The following is a 26,176-nucleotide window of genomic DNA, read 5'->3' as shown; positions in this document are numbered from 1 at the left end:
TTTTCCTGTTAAGCTATATCCAAATATTCTACCTGGAAGAGATGCCTCTTTTGCTTCTCATCAAGTAGGGTCTCCTATGATCCCAAATTAGACAATGGGTGCTAGATAAGCCTTTGTGAATTGCTCCTCTACATGGAGCCTAAGTGGACTTGGTTTAATATCCCACAGCCACACTGCAGCCAGGACTTCCTGGTGTAGAACGTATTTTACTCCACGCCCATCTCAGCCATTTCTGGGATGAACAGATTTATGATCCTGCTTTGACTGTGGATTTTTATTGCATCAAATTGTAGTTTAAATGAAGTCAACAATTAACATGAGGTTTGCTTTTCTTTAGGTAGGCCTTGAATCTATTCACTCAGAGATCATTTGCCTGAAAAATACCCTTTTGCTGGAAAGGTGGAGTCCAAGGTTTTGGGAGATGGAAAGAGTATTATTGTCCATAGGTCCCAGTGCCCTAGTTTTCTAGGGGTAGACAAAGGGGGTCAATGGATTAGTAGTCTGACCACAAGTGTTTGCCGAGTGGGGAAATTGATTAAGACGTATCTGGGCCTCCATTTGCACATATGTGGTTAAAGAAGTAAATTGTACAAAATAATCTACTCACCTATGTTTCGAAGTAAAATCATTTTTACTTCGAGGAGTTATGCTACCACTAAATATAATCTCGTGTACACTTAAGAATTGGGAAAAGCATCTAATAATTGTGTTACTAATAGTTATGATCATGTTTATTGAGTACATTTGCATTTTGTAACTGAATCTTAAAAACATGAGTGACTTCCAATACCATTTTTTAAAAATTTCTTTTTAACGTGGAAACTGGAGCTTAAAGATGTCAGTTAACTTACACAAGTCATAGATCTAGAAACTCCTTGGTTGGGATTTTTAGGGAAGACTTCCAGACTTCTCATCTCTGCCTTCCTGGACCTAGAGAACCCCACATCACAAAGTGCATTTTGCATAGGGAGAAGTAAACAGGAACGTGTGATTGATTCATGAACACTGAGAGGGTTCTAGTTCATGTTTGAAGACTACCTGTGATTATTGAAGTATTCCTTGTTTATCTCCTCAAAAATGGAGACAATAAAGCATGCATGACCAAATAGTGAAGTTCTCCTGGATCTGTGTCCTAATCACACATCTGTGCAGACATTGATGGTGTTTCTCTATTGCTGTGTGGACATCTAGGACAGAGTTCTGCCTTCATTAGTGCCTGGTTCTCAACGGGTGCTCAATACCTCCCTGAATAAATGAATAATAATGGAATGGAATACTTCTCTAGAATCAGGTCGCAGGACCTGATTCTATTTCTATTATTTCAAAAGTTTTCATCACCATTTCAAAACTTAATATTTATCTCGGAAAAAAATAATTTAAAGTCCAAGCAATTTGAAAGACCACTAATAAAGATAATGTTCAGAAGTAAACAATCAACCTTATTAAGAATTAGAATATATAAACTATCAGAATAACCGGTGTTATCTGGGTCGGAGGAAAACTTTAGGGAAAAAGTAAAAACCTTTGGATAATAATGCTTCATGAAACTGGGAAATATACAGTGTTGCTAGAGGGTAGAGTGGGAGTGATCATTTCCAGCCTGAGGCATTATCTCTAGCATCCTTGTAATAATGACTTGGCTTGCTTAACTTCAGTAAAATTAATTGCCATAAAGTTATGCTGATTTTTTTAAAATCCAGGCATATCTCATGCTGAATGTGGGGTAGAAGTAAATTTCCAATAATAGTAATGCTTTAATTCTCTAAGAAATATTTTTTTTCTTATCCTCTCCCTGAAATGACAATCATTTATAGTAGTAATTTCCTCTTCTGCAGTATGTCTACCACATAAGCATCTAATCTGGTGAACTGATATTAAAATACCATTCAATTACATTACATAGTTGGAATTAAAAGACCATTTAAAAAAATGTCTCTATCCCACAACCCACTAGGGCTTAAAACCAAACAAAGTATCATAAAAATTTAACATAGCCCAAAAAATCATTAGTCTATAAACAAGGCCAGCCTCCAGGTTAAAAAAAAAGAAAAATCTTAGATTGTGGAGGAAATCCTTAAATTCAGGATGGGCTTCAAATACGGATTGATTGGCCACTTTAATGCTAATAAATTTTAATAAGAAGTAAAACTTCCATAGCTACAACCCAGGTTGTGAAACATGATTATACTTGTTAAAAAGTCCAGAATAAAAATGATTTGTGATGAAAATGCAGTCTGGGACTTTTACACTAAATAGTTGGACTGATACTTTCAAAACACCCCTTTTATGATTTTTTGAAGAAAATAAAAGGCATAAACTAATTTAAAACTTTTCAATGGCTATCATTTTCCCCTTGTTAATTGGTTTTGCTTTTGATTTTTCAATCTAATTGAAACATACCTGTTTTCTATATAACGGTGAATTTGCAATCAAAGACAGTAAGCTTTATTAAAATAAAAGAGCACTCACTGGGATGTAATTAATTTAACTTTGCATCTATTTTTATTTGCATAAAGCACAGTTTCTCTGACCCCTGGCTTCAGTGATTTGGACAGCTCCTCATCAAGGCATGCTGCTTTCATAGCTTGCTTGCATTTCCTCCCTTCTTTCTTCCTTTCACCCCTCCCTCCATTCACACATCCACACTCATCCAGTTAACATTACTGTTGCTGCCATTCTTCTCCCTACACCTTCATTATGGCATTATCTAACTTGACCTGCACACTGTTGTTGAATTCCATTCTAAAATCTTCAGTCTTCACCTTCTAAACCTTCATACCAGCAGGAGGTAGGAGTTATTACTACCATCATTTTATAGGTGAGAGTAGAATGGACTGATTGAAAGTTCGATGGTTTTAAAATTTGTTTTGTTTTGTTTTGTTTTGATTTGACATGATTTTGATCTCTCAGAAATCTGTAATGCCAGCACTTCAGGAGGCTGAGGTAGGAGGATCACAGTTGGAAGCCAGCCTCAGCAATTTAGTGAGGCCCTAAGCATCTTAGCAAGACCCTGTCTCAAAATTAAAAAAAAAAAAAAAAAAAAAAATTAAAGGACTGGGGATGTAGCTCAGTGGTGAAGTGTCCCTAGGTTCAATTCATGTTTCCAAAAAAAAAAAAAAAAAATTCATTTCTGTGGCTCAAGTCTTTAATCTCAGGTAGCAATGATATAACAATTTATCACTGCTGGAGTTACTGAACTGGCCAGGATTAGTGAGATCCTGGTGATGTACAGCATTTGAGTTAAACTAAGTTATAATATGAAGCAGTTATTGAGGACCATTATGGAAAATAGTAGGGGGCCACAAATGGATTGTGTCCTATAGAAATTATACTAGAAATGTCTTTGATTGCTATATTTTGTATGAATAATTCAGATTTATAAATTTTATTTTAAAACTTCAAGTATAACACAAAAGTTTTTTTCCCAAATAAAACTTTATTTTTATATGAAATATCACAGAAAAATACTTACAACAGTGAGTACTAAATGAAACTTGTATCTGCTATGTCTTATTGGTTTAAGAACCCTTTTTTTATTGAGCATGGTGGCAAACACCTGTAATCCCAGTGATTGGGGAGGCTGAGGCAGGAGGATCAAAAGTTTCAGGCTAGCCTCAGCAATTTAACAAAACTCTATCTCAACAAATAAAAAAGGTTTGGAGATGTACTTCAGTGGTAAAGTGACCCTGGATTTGATCCTCAGTACCCAAACAAACAAAACTCCCCCACATTTTTGAAAAATGAAATATGACTTTAATTATGTAAACCAAATGGCTATCTTCATACACAGAAATTCTCACATTCATATCATCTCTTAGTCTAGTAGCTTTGACCTTGGTCCTGTTAATGAGGGAGTATTGGTTAGCCAGGTGACACTTACTTAATAATTCTTCAAATACTCTAGAGGAATGTAATGTCCAAGGAGATGTTTTCTCCAAGTGGACCTGCTGGAATCATTGGGGACTTGGCAGACACAGGTCAGGGACACTGCAGCTTGCTTTTGTCCCCACCTGTGCTGAACTTGTGACGTCTTCTGACTCTGCAGGAACCTTCCCTCTGCATGATACCCTCCAAGATGACCAGCGCTCACCCAGAGGAGGACGCTCTGGACACCTTTCTGCAGTACATTGAGGATATGGGGATGAAGGCATATGACGGCCTAGTGATTCAGAATGCCTCTGACATTGCCCGAGAGAACGATCGCTTGAGAAATGAAACAAACCTGGCCTACCTGAAGGAGAAGAATGAGAAACGCCGCAGACAGGAAGAAGCCATAAAGCGGTAAATATAATAAGCATGATCTGGGCTTTGCACACCAGGGAGTCTGTGAGTGCTGCTTGGGCTGTGACGTTACCACCTGGTCAAGAAAGGGCTCTCAGAGTTGGCTGGACTTGATGAGGGGAGGTGACAGTGGCAGCTCCACCGGCCAGCCTGCTGACAGGGTTCTTCCCTTAGCTACAAGTTACTTGCATGTGTGTGGTGCTTGTGGAGGTTCAGAAAGGCTTGGAAAGAATTCAGCTTCCTCCAAATTAAGGATCGTGCTCAACAACCTGTGGGGAAGAGCACAAGAGAACACACAACCCCTCTAATAGCTAAAGTTTGATGTAAAACCCCACCTTAAGGGCCTTTGTTCATTGCACTTACCTTAATATAAGGATCATCTTCTCCCCAAAATATGACCAAATATCAACAATAATTAGCCTTTGATGGCCTCTGGAAGAGGCGGAATCCTCAGTGTGTGCTCTCGGATGAATTTAACGGCTCTTCCATCTCTTGTTTGGTACCAACTATCCTAGGTTAGTTCAAATGAATTATATTTATGGTGCAAAACCTAACAGCTCCAAGCTAATAAGCCTACCATTGCAGCCTTTCAAATCCCAGAGGCTTGGGAGGCTGAGGCAAAGCCAACCTCTGCATCTTAGCAAGGCCCCAAGCAACTAAGAAAGGCCCTGTCTCAAAATAAAAAAAAACAAAAGGGCTAGGGATGTGACTCAGTGGTTAAGTGCCCCTGGGTTTCATCCCTTGAAACAAACAAACAAACAAACAAAATTGAGGTTAAGTGTCCTGGGGCACAGGCACCAAAAGAAGGAATAAGTTTTGGTTTTTCAAGAGAATGTTAGTGTTTTAAGCATATATTTGCCCATGGTACATGTACACACCTGTTGTGTTTGATGGAGTCCTGCTTCTTCAGTGAATCTATTTGCTAAATGTAAAAATCTAACATAGGAAATAATTTCATCAGTTAGCCGGGTAACTGAAAATAAGCTATTTTTGTATTTCATGCTAGATTTTTTTCCTCTAATTTGGTATTAATATTTTATATAGTCTGTGTGAATATTATGACATAAAATATTATTTTAAGATAAGTTATTTATGCTTATAGGGAACTAAGCTAAGAGTAAGATTGTGTCACTCCAATATTTTGTGAAAATTAATTTTATATGAGAGAGAGTTTAGAAAAAACACTAGAAAGAAGTGTTGTGGAAGACTGTTTTGAAAGAGTATATTCTTGTGGACTATTAAAATGGGAATGTATTCTATTACTAGGTCTAAAAATATTTGCACAATTATGTAGTTGATAAACATTTTCACAATGCACATGTTAATCTTTAAAATGAATTCACTTGTTGTTGGGGACTGTGTTGGTTTTTATTTCTATCATTTCTCACACCTAAATGCCCTTAAGAATCCACTCCCCACTCAGACTATTTCTGATGGTCTCCTGTAGGTGAGCATTTTACTTTGGTTTCAAATTTGAGTTTTTCAAAATTCTAAACAGAAATAATGGCCAACATGATTTCTAAGTAACTTCAGCTCTACAATCTGGAGTTTCCTAATTTTGGTGTTAAAACTCAACAACTACTTCTTTTTATAAACATATAAATGAAATTATTTGCTGAATCATTCTATTAGAATTTACAGGGCATACGTGGGCTCCATAATACTATATTTATCCATACTAACATCTCCTGTTTCATTAATAATATTCAGCATATTTCTATCTAAAGATCTATAGACACTAACAACAGAAATGGCTAATTTTTAGATGGCTTACTGTCAGGTGTTCTAAGGCGCATAACCAACAGTGCAGAGGAAGTTGAAAGTCCAAGACACACAAAGCAAGAATTTGTATAAATGGAGACATGGTGAAACCCTGTCACTACATAGGTGAGGCCTGGAAAACCGAATTATGTGAACTTTGAGTTGGTCTCTACTGGATTAATAAGCAATACTTTCCAGAATTATAATAGAAAGCATGAAAATAAAGACAGCTCAGGACACACATTGAATTGAAAAGCAGCCAAATGATCTGAGCACATTTACTTCCCCACCTCCTAAACAGAAGCTGATTGAACTACTCTCAGTTTGAGAATAGAGGGGGAAAAAAGAAAAAAAAAAAAGGAAGAAAATCATCCCTCATGTTATATGCTAATTGGTAAGAGCTTATGGTGGTTTGGACTAGGATGCTAACATTAGAGTTGGTATAAAATAATCAAAACACAAGCAACATCTGAATTATTTGATTGATGAATGTAGGAGTTGGTAGAGGAAGCAAAGATTCGTTCTCTTGTTTTCTATTTTATTTTGATTTTGCTTAGACTGAACAATAATGTTTTCACCTAATGAAATGGCAAAGACTTAATGATGAGCAAGTTTAGGGTCAATTATTGGGGAGCTCCTGCTCACCTTGTTGGAACATATTTGTGAAGGTCAATTGTGTGAAGCCTTTTAAGGACCCAAGTGGAGAGTCTGAACAGACAGTTAGAGAAAGAATCTGGGGGTTTTGGTAGAAATCAAAGCCAGAGGTATAAATGTGACAGCCTGATTCTATAGGTTTAGCACCCAGGAGCCTGGAGGAGAGAAGTAGTACTTACGTTTAGACAGAGGTGATGAAAGAACCCAGAACTCATTCTTGGGGCATCTAATTGCTCATTTAATGGGACCAGCAAAAGTATCTAGTGTAAGTGCAGTTACAATTAGTGAGAGGGCAGAAGAACCACAAAAGGGAAAGACACCTCCAAGAGGAGTAAAAAATGATTGGAGTAGAGGGATTTTGCAGATAGATCAAATACACGGAAGCCTGGAAAGTCACTGTTGCCTTTTACCAATTTGGTGTTAATAAGAACAGTGTTTTGGGAGGACAAAGCCCACTGGAATTATGTTCATAAGAAAAATAAGAAGAGAATTGAAGCAAAATATAGAGAACTATTTTGAGGACTTTCAAAGTCAAAAAATGCAAAACAATTATAGTAGTTGCGTGGCCAGTGTGATTTATGGTTTTGTTTTGTTTTAATTTTGTTTCAGTAGAAAGCAAGAAAACTATATGTTGGTATAAATGAAACCATGGAAAGGGAAACATTGGTGACTTAGGGAAGAAGATTTACTGTGAGCATGTCCTTGAGTAGTTGGGAAGCACATACCGCCCCGTGGTAAAAGAAAAGGTGTTCTAGCTTATGGATGAATGAATGAGTGACGAGTGAATGACAGGCTAAAAACTAACCCTAGAAAGGCCTCTACCTGGTCCTCTAAGGCCATAGCACGAACTTAAATCAGGAGCCAAACTTTAGAAGAGAAATGTGTTGGAAAACCAGGACATCTGAGAATAAGTAGTGGAAAAAGAGGCAGAAGGGCCAAATTACTGAACAGTGCTGTTTTCCTGCCTTCCCAAAGCTTCGTACAGCTAAAGCTGCAGAATGAAAGTAGAAGTAGGAGCCTGAGGCTAAGGACAAGCTCTGGTTGGAAAATAGTGTGCTAGGAAGATGACCCAAGGTTGCAAGCCTGTTTTGTGCCCGGGTGGATAAGGCAATCCACGGTGATTACCCACAGCAGTGAGCCTCACTTCCTGGGAACTACCCACACTCACCCCTCACCTCAAAGGCAATCACAGGGTAAGATTGGATGTTAATGGTAGAAATAACAGGCAGACATACAGGAGACAGTCCTGAGTGAGGTCAGTCGTAGCCCAAAGGACGGTCCATTAGTGTCCTTGTAATTGTCACATGTGCCAGGAATGGAAAGATGCAGTACAGTTGTAGATGCTTTCTACAACTTTTTCTGCTCTCTCTCATTTGCCCTACCCCACATCCTTTTCTGAAATTTTTGTTGAAAGTACAAATATCTCAGAATACTATTAGAGCCTTTCCAAAATTGTTGATGCTTTTCTGATTTCCTTTGTCCTCCCCTGCCTCACCACCCCCAAAGCAAATCATGCACAGCATGAGGGCGTAGATGTCTCTGGATATCATTGGGGGAGACAGCTACCCAGAGAAAAGAGAAAGAAATCAGATAAGCTATGGTTGGATGGTAAGAGGAGCGGGGCTTAAAGACCTCTGGCACTGCCTAGGGAGAGGATATCTCATCAGGTGGTGCAGTCTCAGCATTTATAGTAATGTACAAATTCAGTTTTATTTTATTCACAAGGCAACCAGTGTCCTGAGATTTTGACAATTTGAAAGTAATAATAATCTTTTTTTTGTCCCCTTAACATACATTTCAGATGACTTAACTTTTCTAATAAGAAATGTATTTTTAATTCTTTGAGAGAGTCCAAAGCCTTACATAGGTGTTCAGGGGTTCCAGAAATGGTAACAGATGCAGAATACTCTCAGCCAAATCTAACACATATTGTCATATATTTTCCCATGCAGTTTATGTCAAGTAAAGAAAATTCAACATGGCATTAATGAACACAGTCTAATTAATTAAACTTATTTAATGTCTCTCCTGAATGCCTTTTAAAATAAATACTATGATTTAATATATAGGCTATAAATGCCAAAATTCTAAAGAGGAAGGATGTTTGACCTTGAAAAGGCATTGATGATAATTCTCTGTGAAATATGCCAGTTGCAATTTCAGAAATGTGCAGACTTCCAAGGATTGCTTAAAAAATGGAAATAGGATTTCATATGATTGACCTTCTGGATCACATATGTGCTGAAATGCCTTTTGTTCTGAAGCTGGCAAGCTTAAAACACTGAGCTCTTAGAAAGAGAATATCCTCGTCGCTTTCTCAACAATCTAAGTCACTTAGACTTTCTAAGCCCAATTCCTTATTTTTAAACAAACTTGAGCCCCTTGTCACTATTAACTTTCTTATGCCTTCACTTCCATTTCTCACATGGGATTTTACTGAAAAAGCTGGTTCGGTGAAAAATACTAAATAAATAAAAAGTGATGCTGTTAGTGTTCTTCTTAACAGCTCCAAATAACATTTGGTGTGAAAGAAAGACTTAAGAGGGGGAAAAATTAATGGAGAATTTAAAAAAATTCTTTCTGTGGTTCATCTTTTCTGCTTTTAAAATCCTAATGGTTTTGTGCAGGCACTGTTAAATGAAATTAATTTTTCATTAAAAAAAAAAAAACTATAAGAAAACAAGCATGCAAAACCCATAGCTTCCAACTAAGTTCACTCTAGATGGATTACAAAATCCTATTTGTCACGTGAGTAGGGGAAAAATAAGAAACAGGCTTGAGAGTGTACTGAATCATTGACTTGGCTCAGAGACCAGCCAATAGGAAGGGAACTGACCAGTGAGAACAGAGACTGGCTGTATTCTGTAAGGATGACCTTCATGTACCTGTTAGGTCCCCTGGACTTTCACTATGAGCAATCTTGTGTTCAGGCCATTGGGTCAGGATATTCATTGAAGGTTATGGCCAATCAAAAGATGATCCTACACACCCAAAGTATGATTAACATTTAGGATTCCCTTCAAATATATTTTCTTTCTGAATTCTGGAACCAGCCCCTGCACCATCTCCATTTTGTTATTGGTCATAGTATTTTGGAAACAAGGAAATATCCCTGAAACTAAATTTTTTTCCCAGAACATATATTTCTGACAATAATTTTATTATAGGAAAGGGGCTGGATGTTTTTTTTCCCCCTGATAATGCAAATGCTACATTAGTGAAATTTCCCTAAACATTGCGAGTCTGGAAGATAGCTCTAGACTTTAGCAAAGTGGTTTTGACACAAAGGACTACTTAGGCTGATTAGCAACGTTTCTATTCCCTGTGGATGCCCTCAAGGGATCTATCTGAGGTTATATTTCCTCTTTAAAAGTGACAGTCAGAAATGGAATTAGATTACTTACAGCTTCTCTTAAAAAAACACACGCAATTTCCTATTAGTAGGTATATTTGAAAGTTATTTATATTTGAGGGTTTCAGAGTTCTGTTTTGCAGAGAGAATCAAAAGACACTGATGTTCATCCTTTGGGTCATTAGAAAAAATAAAAATATTTGCCTTTATTTTATTAACACGTTGCTTCCCCAAAAGCAAATGGTTGTGACAAAGTAGTGAACTGGTTATTATTTTAAATGATTTCTTTACCCAAACACATAATTACACTAAGAGCTCCTGGAGAAATATTAGCTGTAACATAAATCTTTAGATTTCTATGGTTTCTGGAATCATACCATGATTGGTGGCAGAAGACTGTGGAAGTCGGGAACATTTATTGAAGTGCAGTTTAGTGAATGATGTGCTCATTGGGTGCAGCTCAAATCGCTACTTTGTTCACAAATAGCTAATCTCATTGGATTTGTTTTCCTTGGGGATTTGTAGAAAAAATGAAGCATCCTATATGTATATGAAAAGAGGTGTTGAAGCATCATTGCACAGGTGGTTGAAGAGAGTTAAATGAACAAAGGTTCAGAAACACAGTGCTCAAATGTTAGGAATACTGTACAGCCAGACTTAGAGTATGGTGGGGAAGTGCTCTGCAGCTGGCCCCAGGTCCCCTGCTTCTCCAAGCACAGGAAAAAGCCCTTAGCCACACCATCCACAAGTAAACTCAAAGCTGCAGCTCCTCAGGGTCTGGCTGCACGCAATGATTCCACTGATCTGATCTGATGTGAGTTTCTGACCTAATTTTGCTGTAGGACTTAGTGCTCAGGCAGAGAAAACAAGGTTAATGTGTTGATAAGGGGCGAGATTAAACAGCAGACAGTATCTTAATAACCCTCTCTAATTTTGGCTTCCTCGTGTGTTTGTGATTAATTCAAATCACTTTTTTATTAATCATTTCAGAGGGCCACAAGCTGCTTTGCTTGTTTTTATGTTAAAATTGTGCATCCGGATTGTCTTTGTCAATGCTAAACAATATATTCAAGCGTGGGAGTAATTTTGATCATAGTACCAAATGCATGGGAGGTTCTTATTCATAGAATCATATGATTAGAAGAGAAAATTCAAAAACTTGCTTTATCCATCCCTCACTGATTCCTCTTTTTTTGAGGCAGAAACCATATTTGCGAAACTGATTCTTAATAGCTTAATTTATATATTTTTGAGTGCTGGTGATGAAAGTGAATAATTTTGTTGAACGTGTATCTAAGGACACTTCCATGCAAATGTGGCATCTCTCTTGCTGGCCTCGTGTTTTCAGTAGAGGTCACTAACTGCCCTAAGGTCATTAATCTGAATTTCAGAACTCATCAACTTACAATTTACCTTATGCTTATGTTTGTAATGGTGGTGATCCTTGACTTCTCATTCAGTCACCTACCAGGACAGATTAGAGGCAGCATGGGGGGGGGGGGGGTTTAAGTCTCAGTCTCCTCTCCAGGTAAGCCTCCTCCACACTCTCCTCCCATACCTCTTCTAGAGCTCTTTGTATTGCTGGTTGTTTGAACTTTAATTATAGCCTGGACCTTGCGCTTACTTTACGTTCTAAGAAGCACAGTGCCTGTTCAACATATCAAATAAATAGACAGATGTTGGCAAGAGGAGAGGCTTTTCAGAATACAGCTGCATATGAGCTAGTCAGCACAAGAACAAAACTCTGTGAAAAGTGAACCTTCCACATACCCAGTCCTGTGACAACTGAGTGATTTAGAGGAAACCCTTTGGACACTTCAAGGTAATCTTTCTCTTAGAACTACTGTTAAATATTTAGAGATGGTTATATGTTCTCTGTTCTAGGGCTATTTCTTTTGTTGGTTAGGGTATTGAAGGATATTCTCAATGTTTTAATTTTGATGGCTTTTTAAAAATATTTAAAAAAAAAAACAGATAAGAAAAAGAAACCATTGTGGATCAAGGCTAGGAGTCAAGGGGTATTTCTTTTTGTGACTAAAAATGCGGTGTCTCTGGGAGAACAGGTTTAATGTAACTATTGAAACGGCTAAAGTGGAGCCTGAGCATGCTAATAAAATCGCTCCAAGCCTTCTGTCCAACTGTGAGGTAGCCTGAAGAAAATGTCTCCATTATAAATGTATGGATTGCCTTGAAATTAATTTAATCATGAGTTGATAGAAGGCAAATCAACCCCCCCAAAGATGAATCTCTGCTTGAAAGACTTGCCTCCAGTTAAAAGTTATTCTCAGTAATGCTCATATTTGCAACAAATAACAGAATATTCATGTCCATGCTAGAATATGAATATAACTAGCTTGCCGGGAAGCAGATGGAAAAAAAAAAAAAAAAAGATCACTTTTTTTTTTAAAGAAAAGCACTTTGAATAAGATGTACAAGGAAGACTTTTATAAAAAAGCAAAAAAGGCCAGCATTTAAAATCCATTATTTTAATTAGTAAATTGCATTTTGTCTTTGATTTGGAGCTAAGTATACCACTTAGCATATTCTGATGTTTGAATAAGAAATGAAGTGATTCAGCATTGAATGAAAAACATCACCAAGGAGACTTTTAATTTTCTTTCAGGTTGATGTTTATATGTGTTGTATAGCTATTCCATTTTTATTTGAAGTTTTATTAAGTATTTAATGAGCATTTATCATATGTGAGGAATTGTTCAAAGTGTTCAAGGTTAAAGCAGTGACCAAACAATAAAAAATGCTTGCCCACACGAGATTCACAATGTTGTGATAGTGACGGGGGCAGAAGCCGGGGAAAACAGACAAAAATCAAGTAAATACAAAATTAGAATGTGATAAATTGGAGATCGGGGTCATAAAAGAGTACAACTTGAATGATTTTGCTTAGGGAAAGGCTCACAGAGGATGTCACATTTGAGTGAAGACCTGAAATATGTAAGGGAAGAAGCCAAGCAGCTGTCTGGGGCAATGGGCTTCCAGGAAGAAGGACTGACAAGAGAAGAGGTCATGGTCCTGGGTCTGCATTGCTGGCATGTTGAAGGAAAGTCAAGGACATCACTGTGGCTGGAACAGAACAGAGCAGGTGAAATAGAATGAGGTGGATGTTCACTCAGGCCAGAGACAGCGCCCATTGGTCTGAGCATGGAGTTTACTGATGGAAATTTGGTTTTAACTCAGGGTGGAACTAGATGAGATGAATCCAAGGAGGATCATTCTGGCTGCTCTAGGCAGCAGCAAGGACAGAAGGAGGCGCAGCAGTTTGGAGCCGTGAAAACAACTGGGCTGAGGGAAAACCCAGGCTAGGACCTGAGTGACATAAATGCTGGATGTAGTGGGAATGGAGATACATTTTAAAAGGTAGAATTTGCAGAATTTGGTGGCAGATTGGACAAAGGGTGTGAGAGTCACATTAAAGGAAGCTATTTCCACAAACTGAGAGGGGGAAGACAGCAGAAGAAGTAGGTTTTGGGAAAGGTTTTACACACATTAATTTTGAAATGTTTCTTAAGTATCTAATGATTGAAAATAGTTGTTCAAATTTTCTGGTTCATTTTTGACAATCTGTAGATATAAAATCAAAAATTTTAATAGAAATTTAAAATACTCTTATAAAACTCTAAAAGTCATATACATACATTCTGTTTGAGGAGAGACTTTTTATTACAATAAGAAAAATGAATATGAAATGTACCCTCTTAGCAATTTTTAAATGTACACTACAGTATTATTAACTATAGATACAGTGTGGTACAGTAGATCTCTGGACTTTACATAGTGGGCAGATGAAACTTTATATCCATTGAATAGCAAATGGAGGGTAAGCGTCTGGATTAACCAGAGCAAATGAACAATTGCCTGCAGGTCTCTGTTTTGTGCAGTTAGTGAAGTCGGAGATCATGATTCTAAGAGCTATATGATCCACACACTCGGGGGCTTTACAATTCAGGGCAGAGCTCACAGTCCTCCTGTAATTCAAGAAGCCAGATAAGAGACAGACATAAGCCTACACAATGCCTGACATTTTCAAAAAGGAAAATTGCTGTGAAACGGATGGATTCAGTTATTATTAGCATTGGTCATGTTGACTTAGGGCTTTTTGGCAATGATGGAGACATAAATAATTAGTTTGCCAATTGATGCTCACAGGACATTTTTTCAGTTGGAAGGTATTTTGATAGACCTGTTGTAAGACTTAAATTTGGAATGTTCGGTGTGGATGAAAGGCAACAGAGTTTAGGAGAGAGGAGATTCCAGTGTCCAAGTTCAAGATGGGTTTGGTTTCTTTACTTGCTAGCTTTAGTGATATCCATTAAAATTTCTTGATTCTTAAATTTTTACTGTTTTTTTTTTTGTTGTTGTTGGAAGAAACAATGTTCACTTTGTTCAGTTGTTAAAAGAAGCAATGGATACAACATAAATGTTCAGAAAAACTACTGGGGAAGTAGACATACAGCTATTTTGACTTGATAACTGCCATGATTTTAGCATCATTATTATTCTTACTTTTACTGCTTTTCTGTCATTATTATCTTCATTTTCATCAAACAGTGTGGCTACATTAATAATGACATGTGGCACCATGTTTGCAAGGGTTCTGCTCCACCTACAGTAAAAACAGTATGGAAAAGGGATTGATGGCTTTGAGCATTTGCAAATGATACAGGTACCCATTCCCCAAATATGATTTCCTTTTTATATTATCATTTTGTTTCACCTTATTATAAACATGTTTTGTTCTTTTTTTCTAAAATAGTTAAAATGACAGAAGGAAACTTTTGGCATATGCATAGATTCTAAAATGATGCAATAAATTGTGGCTGTATATCTTAATTATTAAACCAGCTTCCAAAAGTAGGAAAGCTGTTTTTTGCACATAGTAGGTTTTTAAACATTTGTCAGTGCAGATTGTTTTGAGCTCATTCAGTGCACTAATGATGGCTTTTCAAGGGAACAGTGAAGCTGGAATATCATGTGATATTTACAATGAAATTTGCTAATAAATTTCTAAATATTTTAAGGGAATTACCTTGAAAGTTTTCCATCTTGGCACATGAATTATTAAATTTTCACTTTATGGAAATACACCTTTCTTTGAAATTGCCATACCATTTAGACTATAACTGAAGAGTGATATAAATAATGAATTCCAGTGATAGAACCATTGTATCTATAGGAGCTAAAATCTCAAACAATTTTTTTATTGATGCTTGGTAGTTTGATTTCCCTTTGGGAGAGCAAAGAATTTTTAGAGTCACACTATAAATGCTGTTGCATGTTGCCCTTTATCTTGATTTGAGGATGCAGTGGAGGCTGGACCCATGGTGGTCTGCACTGCCCCATGTCTGGAGATAAGGGTCTACCTGCTTCTAACTCCTTGGTGCAGTCACTGTGACTCAGACATGTCAGGTTCCTTAAAAAAAGAAATCACACATGGATGGAGAAGCTTGAGGTTTTAGGAATTTTCCTGAAGGAATGCTTAACTTCCTAGGATGCACATTGTCAGATTTCACATATAATTTTTAAAAAGTTGTTTGAGCGCCTGTTTATAAAACACAATTACAATAGTACTTGTTTTGGAGATAAATGACAAAACAAGATGGGAAATCACTTGTCAAGCAAGTTGTTTTCTAGGTCATTATAATTTTTCGTCCCTAGCAGCTGGTATTTTGTCTTATTTAGGGGAGCAAGGCCTTTTTGTGATTTACAAATATAATGAACAGTAATGGAGAAATTTTTTAAAAAGATAATGGGGAAATATCTATAGGGATTAGAGCATGTGAAGACGCTTCTCTCAGAAGAAGGAGGATGACAGCCCTTTTATCCTCCCCCATTCCAGGTTTGAAATCCTACAGTAGGGGATATTTGTTCAGGGTGAGACCAGAATCTGAAATAATTCATCCTTACGTTTCCTTTAAGGTGTTTGAGGAAAAGATCATAATCAGTGTGAGTTGCTCTCTCCTGTCTAGAAGCCTCTGGATGATGAAGCAGAGCTAAGAGATGTGCAGTTCATGACTTTTCTGTTGATCCTGAATCCTATTCAAAGTTCCCAAACCCCAGCAGATCCCAACTTCCCCAATATCAATAAAAAGAATGTATTTTGTTTAGAAGAGAATGCCATGATGCATAACCCCATTTCCGATAAAAACATTCATTCCCAGAGATTAGTTTTTTTCAAATGTCAAATATTGTTATTAGATTGTTTCTTCTTTTTAATGTAATTTTACTTTTTTTTCTTCTTAATAACTTGGTAGGATTTTAATTCATTTTTACAGCTTCCTTTATAATCTGTTTCAATTCCAATCCTTATTTTTAATTTGTTTGTTCTGTTTAGCGAGCCCATAGTTATTTAAAAAGCCTAGGTATATCAGATAAAAACAAAGCAGGGGAGCACATTTTCAAAACAGTGTACACTGTTCAACAGATTAAATGGGATAAAGAGAAATTGGGGAGGGGGGAGAGAAAATGACTGCCCAGTAAAAGCCTTTTTAGAAATCATACTGAATCTCATTAATAAAGAATACGTCCACTAAAGCCGTACAATCAATCAGCCATGTGCATTAGTGATGTCTAGTCCAATTCAGGTAGATAAATTGTTCTTTAAGTGTCAGTCGGCTGCCACTCAAATCACAATACAAATAATACATGCCATGCTGAATTTCCCAATTCATGACAAATTTTCTTTTCACCGAGTTAGACTGAACTAAACAGGTGTAGAAGAGTCATATCTGTTTGAGTGAACACTGCCAACATCAGAAAAGAAAAAAAAAAAAAAAAGGATAGATAACTGGAGAGACAAGCAACAGACAAAAGCTATGAATCAATTTACCAAAAAGTAACTGGCAGAGGGTAATCCAACCAAACACCCTTGCCAAAAGTGTCAATTAAAAATTAAAAATACAGGTATGGTGGCACATGCCTGTAATCACAGTGGCATGGGAAACTGAGGCTGGAGGATAGCAAATTCAATGACAGCCTCGGCAACTTAGCCAGGCCATGAGCAACTTAGCGAGACTCTGTCTCAAAATAAAAAAATAAAATAAAAAAGGGCTGGGAATGTGACTCAGTGGTTGAGCATCCCTGGGTTCAATCCCTTTGTACCTAAAACACAACAAAACGAACAGAAATAAACCAGAAAAGCGTACTCGGTACAGAGTTCAAAATCTCAGATGAGAGCATTACTGTATGTATGTTAATGTAGCATTACTGTAGGTATCCATCGTATGGAAACACTGAGACACAAGAAGGGAATAAAAGATAACAGGGAAAAAGTCACCATACACTTCCAGGAATGTTTTAATTACAGAGAGTTAGTGTGTTTTCTAACCATGCACAATTTCATTGACTAATGGGTAGAATGACTAATATCGTTCCAATGGATAGCTCCAGAAGCTCTCGTTATAAAAGGTACTTTGAAAGACCCACTATAATATGGCTTTGTGAGGCTCTGGTTGGAATTGATACCACATGATTTTTCTAAGGAAGTCAATCTGTTTCACATATGACCTGAAAATAAAAGCACCTGCTTTTGAACCTACAGTGGAAAGGAAAATATTCTGTCACTTCTCACAAGATTAAAAGTCTCCAAGGAGAAATCGTGTATGTAAGAGAGAATTTTGAAATGAGGTGCAGTCACTGAGCCTGTGCAGCTGCAGAGCTGCATTACAGTGAAAGAAGGAGAGATTAGGGTGGTATTGGGTTTTAGGAAGGAATGTTTCTTGTGGATTTGTCATTAATGCAGTGACCCTATCTTTCAAGTCTTTTCATTTCAATGTGACTTAGAATTCTAAAAAGAAGTCAGCTTAAAGGTATCAGCACAATCCCTTGTATAAGTTGCCTTTAGCAAAAGAATCTCTATCTTTAATTTAACACAACTGGCAATCTTGGTTGGATACAGAATGTGATTTAGTTAACATGAAAAGAGAATGACCTCTGTCCCCCAGAGTTGAATGAGAAGTTCAATTCCAGCTTGACAGTATGTATGGACTATTGTAACAACAATAACCAGAGAACAAACAAAAATGGCCTTGGGCAAAATGGGAGGGATGGACAAATCCTCAGACAGAAGCCTGATGCTCTCCTGGACAAGTGTAGGCATATTTATTTCTTAATGTTGAACTGCAATAATGCATGCCTATGAGGTTACCTAAGTTACACAGATAAAATCCGGTTTAAGGATCAGGCTCATAATGATCAACCTGATACAATAAAACTATCTCTATGTGCAACTAGCAGCTCTTGTTAGTTGCTGATGAGGATGTGAAATATTCTAGTAGACAAGAAATAGTGTGAGGTAGATACATTCCACTAGTTTCAACTCTTAGAGAGGTCAATTTAGTTCATATAAGTCTCATTCTTGTACTGAATTAATCATGAAGATATTATCACGAGTGGAAAAATATGTCCTTTCTATAAAATTTCCTATGAGGAAGATTTGGAGATATTGTATTCCTCATGTGTCTAACACAGTCCTCAGGTTACTTAAGTAAATGCAATGCATGCATTTAAGATCAGTCCAGATATTCAAAGTCAACATTTTATTTCATTTTTTTATATTCTTGTCTGAACTTTAGGGGAAAAGAGAATGTCCATTACCCCTTTGAAATTCTCTGGTTTTTTAATTATATATTTTTTGATAGTAGAGTGTATTTTGATATATTATGAATACATGGAGTATAACTTATTCTAATTAGGATCTAATTCTTGTGGTTGTACATAATATGGAGTTACACTAGTCAAGTATTCATATATGAACATAGAGAAGTCATGTCAGGTTCTTTCTACTGTCTTTCCTATTCCCATCCCCTACCTTCCTTTCATTCCTTTGTTTAATCCAATGAACATCTATTCTTCCCTTCCTATCCCCCTTTTCTGTTAGTTAGCATCCACATATCAGAGAACATTTGGCCTTTGGTTTTTTGGGAATTGGCTTATTTCACTTAGCTTGAGAGTCTCCGGTTCTATCCATGTAGTGGCAAGTGCCATAATTTCATTCCTTTTTTATGGTTAAGTAAGATTCCAATGTGTATTTATACAACATTTTCTTTATCCATTCATCCATTGAAGGGTACCTAGGTTGATGCCATAGCTTAGCTATTGTGAATTGAGCTGTTATAAGCATTGATATGGTTGCATCTCTATAGTATGCTGATTTTAAGTCCTTTGAGTATATACTGAGAAATGGGATAACTGGGTAAAATGATGGTTTCATTACCTCTTTTAAATTTATTAAGATATATTGAAAATACTGAACTAATAAAATGCTGTTTTGTATTATAAATGCTATTAGGGCAATGAACTAATTAATATGAAATTTTTTATCAAATTTTTTCTCTTCAGTACATCAAATTAATCAAATATCCATTTGTACATTTCCTCTAAATATTTTTCATCCTTGATTTGTATTACTCAGATCCTAATTGTCATCTCAGTGCAAAGCAAATATCCACATCAATAATACACCTCACCTCTTTAGGTACTGTAGCAAAAATCTTCCCCTTACCCTGGCTTCAAAACTAAAATAGGCATTTTAAAACTTTTGAATATTGGTTTTTAAGACCTGAAGTCCAAGAGCTATGCTCTACCATTATCTGTCAAATCCTTTCTTTTAAATATCTACAATAAAAAAGGCATAAATGCATCAGCAGGTAGTGCAATTACCAATATTTACCCATCTAGACTTCAAAAAACTACAAGACTCAAATTATAATTTTCTTTCTTTTTTTGTCAACCTGTTTTAATCTATTTCCTTCTGCCACCCTTATTGCCTTAGTTCTCATAAAACCAAAGCACTAAGAGGAAATAAATTTGATATAAAGAGAAAACTAAAAAGAGATAGAAGTGATAAAGGAAATTTTATCCAGTTCACTACAGAGCCAGAACTTTCCCCCTCTTTATCTAGTCTCTGAAAATTTATACATTGCAAATGATTCTGTAGACTCACTATGAATAGGAAGCCTTGCGATTTTGTGAATTAAAAATGAATGAGTCAATATCTATTATAGTAACACTGACACACCTTAATTATTATAGCAACACTGCTTATGTAGAAGCCAAACATTTGGTAACATCAACTATAGAAATTGCTTGTTGAACTGAGAGAGTATTCATAAAAAGGAGACATAAACATTTTAGGTGGTGAGTTCAAGTCTATGGAGAGATCATGTATTCTCCCACTGTGGAGTCAGTGAGGCCCACATCCAACAGAGATCTCCAACACAAGGAAACACAAAACAAGGAAATAGGTGTGTTCATACACAAGGTACCAACATCACCAGACACTTTTTGTTCAAACTATTCAGTTGGCATTCCAGATATTTTATTTATATTTTAGTTTTTATGAGTATGAGGGTGGGGTGTGTGTGTGTGTGTGTGTGTGTATGTGTGTGTGTATGTTTGATCCATTAATGTTTGATGGATTACTCACAGAGCATTTCTCACCAGGAATTCATCCAACAAGTAAGGGCACTTTGGTTATTAAATTGAGATCTCATGTTAGAGGCCATTAAGCAAATTATTTAGTGCATTTTGCATTAGAAGGTTGGGCCCAAGTACGGTATTTTATAACTGGTTAATTTCATGCTACAATTAAATTCTTGACACACACACTTGGAGTGGGAAACTATGGGAAAGGTAAAATTAAAGAGGACTTTCTACTTGAAAAAGAAATTTTCTAAGAGGTCTACATTGCACATTTAAAAGACATTTTTTTTGTCCTAGGATATAAAGTAGCTGTTGTTAGAGAATAATCAAAACAGAAACAAATGCTTTTATTTTTATTTGCTTTTGGATTTTTGGTTCTATACCAGCAGGAGATTTATTTTATAATAGATATCAGCAGTCACCTTAATGAAGACAATTTCAAAGGCAAAATTTTACTTCAAATAATGAAAATGTACTAATTTGATATATGTGTTATATACATTTTTAATTTTCAATTTGATGACCAGATTGTGAGAAGGTGAAATACTGTGTGTGTGAGTGTGAGTGTGTGTGTGTGTGTCAAATGGGGGGGGGGGGAGAATATGGAAGTATAAGCTCAAACTTAATTCATTAGGGTTTCAATCATCCAGACAAAGAAAGATAAGGAGTTAGTGTGTAAGAAATAAATTCTTAATAATTAAAATCAAATGATAATTATGATATTCTCTGGGGAATTAGTTACACTGATTTTTTAAAAAAATTCTGCTTGTTTGGTATCTTCATGGTGTAGCAGTGTGAAGTATAGAGCCAGACTTCCTTCCAAGCAAAATTTTAGTCCTAACTCCTGGTTGGAATTATGGACAAATTACTTAGACTTTCTAGGCTACAGTTTTTTTTCTGTGATAAAACAGTACTTATAGCTTAGAATATCTATAAAACAACAACAACAAAACGATATCAGTTACATGGAGGGCTTAATAGAGAATTGAGAGTAAATGCTAAGTGAACTGAGACCCCAACCACTCAATCCCACACTTCCAAGGCAGCCCAGGAATTTGCTCAGTCCTCCATACCTGGGTTAATGGACACTCAGAAAATATAGTTGAATGGTTCAGTGAATGATTGGTTGATATCATTAGATCTTGTTCAGGGATGAACAGGAAGCTTGTAAGGTGGTGAAAATCTGAACAAATGCTCATTCAACACTCACCCTTTGAAAAGAACTCCTTTGACACAACTAGTGTTGTAATTCTCAAAATTATAAACTATTCTTTTGGCTTGAAATTTGTGGCAAATAAAAAAAGACAACATATTATATAGACCTATTACAATACGTCATTCTTTGTTTTACTGTGAGTGATTTTATTAAACCCAATCTTGATAAAAAGTTAAAGAGTTCCATTGTTTTAAGAGTATACTTAGTGCCACAAAGACTGTGAAGTGAAACCAGGAGTTTCCTGGTATTACTGTCTTAAATGAACCCAATTAGTTTAGATTTTTGTGGGATATAGAAATCAGGTGGACAATCCAATCTGGAATCTTTGAATAAAAGAAATGAAAAGTTTAAGAATTTTCTAAAGACTTTGAACAGTAAAGCTTTCTCTCCTATGAGTCCCTCCACACAACTCAAAATAGATAGATAAATGTTAGGGAATATCTAAATTGGTTACATATTTAATGTTGCCAAGATAATCCCCATTCAGTATTTAATACTTGGAAAATGTCCACAAAAATGGTCATTTTTAAAATTGATAATGAGATACAAGTAATATTACTCTAGTAAACTGTATAATGTTAGGCAAATTTATTGATCCTCAGGGTATCTCAAGTTTCCTCAACTATAAAAATTATAATTATAATGCCCATATTGCCAGGTGGCACTGAGGACCCAATGGAGTGTCATTACAGTCCACTATTGCTGGAGAGGTCACTGCTTTCCAGCCACAGAGGATGTGTGGTTTCCTTACAAGGTCAATCTTTTCTCACACCTGTGACCTTTATGCTATTCATCATCTGCACCTTGGACAGGTCCCTATGGCTCTGTTCGATCTCAGCTCAAGTAGCATTTCTCTGAGACTTTTTGCCATTCTCATAGGCATTATTGTTTATCTTTTATTAATTCCTATAGCAATCCCTGCATAACATTCAAACTTTTAATGCATCCTCTGTAATGTCTTGTTTTCTGTATGTAAATCTAAACTGAGTCAAATAATGATAAGACCCTGGCCAAGAATCCATTCAAACATATGGGAGTCTGGTGACCTGGAATATTTGTAAAGTGATTCAGATCTTTGCTGGAGTCTCACACAGAAGAGCCAGAGGAGCTTTTCTTTCACAAAACCAAGACGATGACACCCCTGTCAGTCTGCATATAGGCAACTCAGGCTCTTCTCTCTCTACTCCCCTTTCTGGTTAAGCTTTTTATTGTGTAGATCAAAGTAACTTTTCTTTCAATTTGGGGAGTCTGATATGAATGCAAGATAGGTTGACTCTTCCTCCTTCCATCTTTGTGAAGTTCTTGAACTTTGCACAAGAAAACAAGTTCCTGGGCTGACTTAGTAACAAAGCAATCCCTTAAAATAATTGTGATTTAAAATGTTCACAGTTGTTGCAGTCACGGTTGATTATCGTTTTCTTCACTGCCAGCCTGAGTCCTTTGTCAATATAGAAATCAAGGTGGAGTCTTGGGAGATGATTTAAACAGTTCTGAATGTCACTAGTAGCTCAGTTTTTTAAGAGCCTCCTCCTTTACCTATGTTTCCTTATTCAGGGAGCCTCTAGTTCCTGGGTCAGCAAATGTTTTCAACAGTGTATTGTAGGATTTGCATTCCAAGGTTTTTGTTGTCACTACCCAACTCTGCTCTTGTAGTATGAAATCACCCACAAAGGAACCTTAAATGAATAAGTATAGTAGTGTTCTAATAAAAGATTACTTGAAAAAAATGGTTGCAAGCTGGATTTGGCCAGAGGGTCATAGTTTTGCAACACCTGCTAATCTCTCCACTGGTCTTGGTCAAAATGTTGTCAAATTGTTTTCACCATCCAGGCCAATTCTTCAGAAAAAAATCTCTTTGTATTCTGCCTTCCTCAAAGATGTGAAGCTTGAGCAAGCATTGTAAGAGTAGACTTTAGAGTGACTGCTGAATTCTCTTGTTGGATTATTGATCTAGATGCACAAAGAGCACGTGGAGGGAGTTTTTCATGTTATAGGACAGGTACTCTTCAAGAATTTGTGTAATGGAAAAAAGAAATACGTAAGTAGTCATGAAGACTACAGTAGTGACTGACGTTGACTTAGTGTTTAGCATATACCATATCCTGTAATTTCCTTACATATTATGTCTATTTAGTCCAAATTATATTCCCATGAGACAGATTGTATCATTTTCCATTTAAAGTTAAGTCTTGAAGACTTCAAGAAGTTTGTCAAAATCACCTAGTTAGTCACTTAGCTGCAGAGTGAGGGTAGAGCTCAGACAGACTGGACATCAAAGAATAGTTTTTTTGAAAAAGAAAAGAGAATAAGATAGTGAAGACGAATGCATTATTTTAGGGATGAGATTTAGGAATAAGCCATGGCTCACCCATCAGTGGCTGCTACTTGAGTCAAATAAGGCAGATCACAGGAGCAACCCTAACAGGATTCCAAATTAATAGTCTAAATACTAAACTTGTCTTTACATAGTGACACTATGGAGAGCCAAGGTGAATTTCTGAACTTTTAAAAAGGAAATAAATGTTACAAAACTGAAAGTTTGGTCTTTGGGCAGCTTTAAGTCAAATCCATAATATTATCTTCAGATTTCTAAGCAATTTAGCATAGCTGGAATTTTGTAAATTTCTATGAAATTCTATATGCCTATATATTGAGGAACAAAGAATTTTTTCTTTTTAAATCAATAATATCCTGGTAGCTGAAAGTCCCACTGCAATATATACCTCAACATATCAAAATAGGAAACAATGAATTTGTGATTAATATATTTTGAATAGTATACTCATAATCCATTGACTATGTTAAGATAAACTATTTTGACAAAAAGATAATATTTGGATGTAGCAAATTTGCTTACAGAACCCAAGGGGAACTCATGCACAAGTGCTGAATATTTAGGCAAAATTCCATAAAGCTTCCTCTTAATTTTCTTTTAGAATTAATTTGAATTCTGGTGCATCTATCATGATAGTGCAGCATATCAGAAAAAAATCAGTGGCACATTATCTACTTGCCATGGCAACCCCGACATCACATGGTACACACACTGATCTAGAGCCAAAGACTTCACAGGCTCTTACACACACACACACACACACACACACACACACACACACTCCTCCAGGTCATATGACTTTGCCTATCGTCAGCAGCATTTGCCAGGGAAATGTGTTAACCTAAACTGATAAACTCTAGTTTATTCTGATTCCTGCAATTCTGTGCTTTCTTTAGATCTGTTCAACCATGTTTTCTTTCTCTCTTTCTCTTTCTTTTTCTCCCTCGCCTCCCTTCCTCTTTCTGATACTTTCCCTTATCTTAGAGAATAAAACAGTTAAAGTTTTATTTGCTTCCTAAGATTTTATCAGAATAATTCTTTCTGGTAACATATCTACCACCAGGAGGAAAAAAAAGGCATTTTGAAATGTTCAGGACCTTATTAACTAGCTATTTGTGTCTTAGAACCTATACCACATGAAGCCCTTAAAAAGACAGAAAAATCAGAAATTTTCATAGCCTAAGTCATTGGAATTTGCACAAGTTGCTTAGATTCAACTGTGTAAGGGATTATTATTTGCTTAGCCCTTATTTTAATAGCACGAAAGCCATTTATTAAATAAAAAGCACTTTATTCATCCATCAGCTATTCACTCTGCTAGTTGGTCCCTCAAGAACCCTCTGTCATGGTAAATGGTACCTTCAACATCTATTGTACACTGACAGTGTGCCTGCTGCTGCACAAAGTAAGCTGCATACAGTAACTCAGGTTCCATGACATCAATAATTGTTACTATTGCCACCTCCACTCTATAGGTAAGAAAACTGAGGCACAGGAGCTCAATTAAGACCCTAACCGTGATGCTGATTCTTTAATTCAAACCCCAAAGATAAATACAAATATAAATAGGAAAACAACAAACAAACAAATCCCACAAATTTAAAACTCTTTCATGCATATGAATGTTATCTCTTAAAAATGATGGTTCTGTGTTTTTCAGAAGTTATTTCAAATGCCAGCCTAGCATTGTAATCCACTTGGATTAAACACATCACAGTTACATGATCGCCATATGCTGCTGCCATAGAGGAATCATACCTCATCAACAAATGGTAGATTCCTGGCATTCTTTCAGACTTTCTGTTTACATATTGGTTTAATTAACAAAATTTAATTTTTTAGTTTCTTTCGGGGACTCTGATTCTCTAGTTTAGCTTCAAGAACATAAAGGCAGCAGATTCTACAAACAGGTAACTCCCCAGATCCTATGTAGGGTAATTAATGATTCTTGTGATTTTTGCTAAAGCTTTGAACTTCAAGGGAGTCCATTTTCAATTTCCAGTGTCAGTCAATCAGACTCTAATGCTGTTTACCAAGTAATCACATTTATGTGCAAATGTTTTTAGTTAACAGCCATCCAGTAATTGTCTGCCTCTAAAATAAATCTCTCTCTCTCTCTCTCTCTCTCTCTCTCTCTCTC

General features: G+C 36.4%; 1 protein-coding gene across 1 annotated transcript in view; it reads left to right on the top strand.

Annotated features, from left to right (window-relative positions):
* Nucleotides 1–4,060: 4,060 nt before the first annotated feature.
* The window catches only part of Nyap2 (neuronal tyrosine-phosphorylated phosphoinositide-3-kinase adaptor 2), a 235,869-nt gene continuing 213,753 nt past the window's right edge, over nucleotides 4,061–26,176 (top strand). Inside the window, exon 1 of the mRNA XM_027941643.2 lies at nucleotides 4,061–4,281. Coding sequence (XP_027797444.1) covers nucleotides 4,061–4,281 — 221 coding nt within the window. The remainder of the gene's footprint in view (nucleotides 4,282–26,176) is intronic.

The sequence above is a fragment of the Marmota flaviventris genome, chromosome 11 (assembly GCF_047511675.1).
Source record: "Marmota flaviventris isolate mMarFla1 chromosome 11, mMarFla1.hap1, whole genome shotgun sequence".
Lineage (NCBI taxonomy): Eukaryota > Metazoa > Chordata > Mammalia > Rodentia > Sciuridae > Marmota > Marmota flaviventris.
Note: the sequence above shows the minus strand (reverse complement) of the source record. Positions and strands in the feature narration are given on the sequence as shown.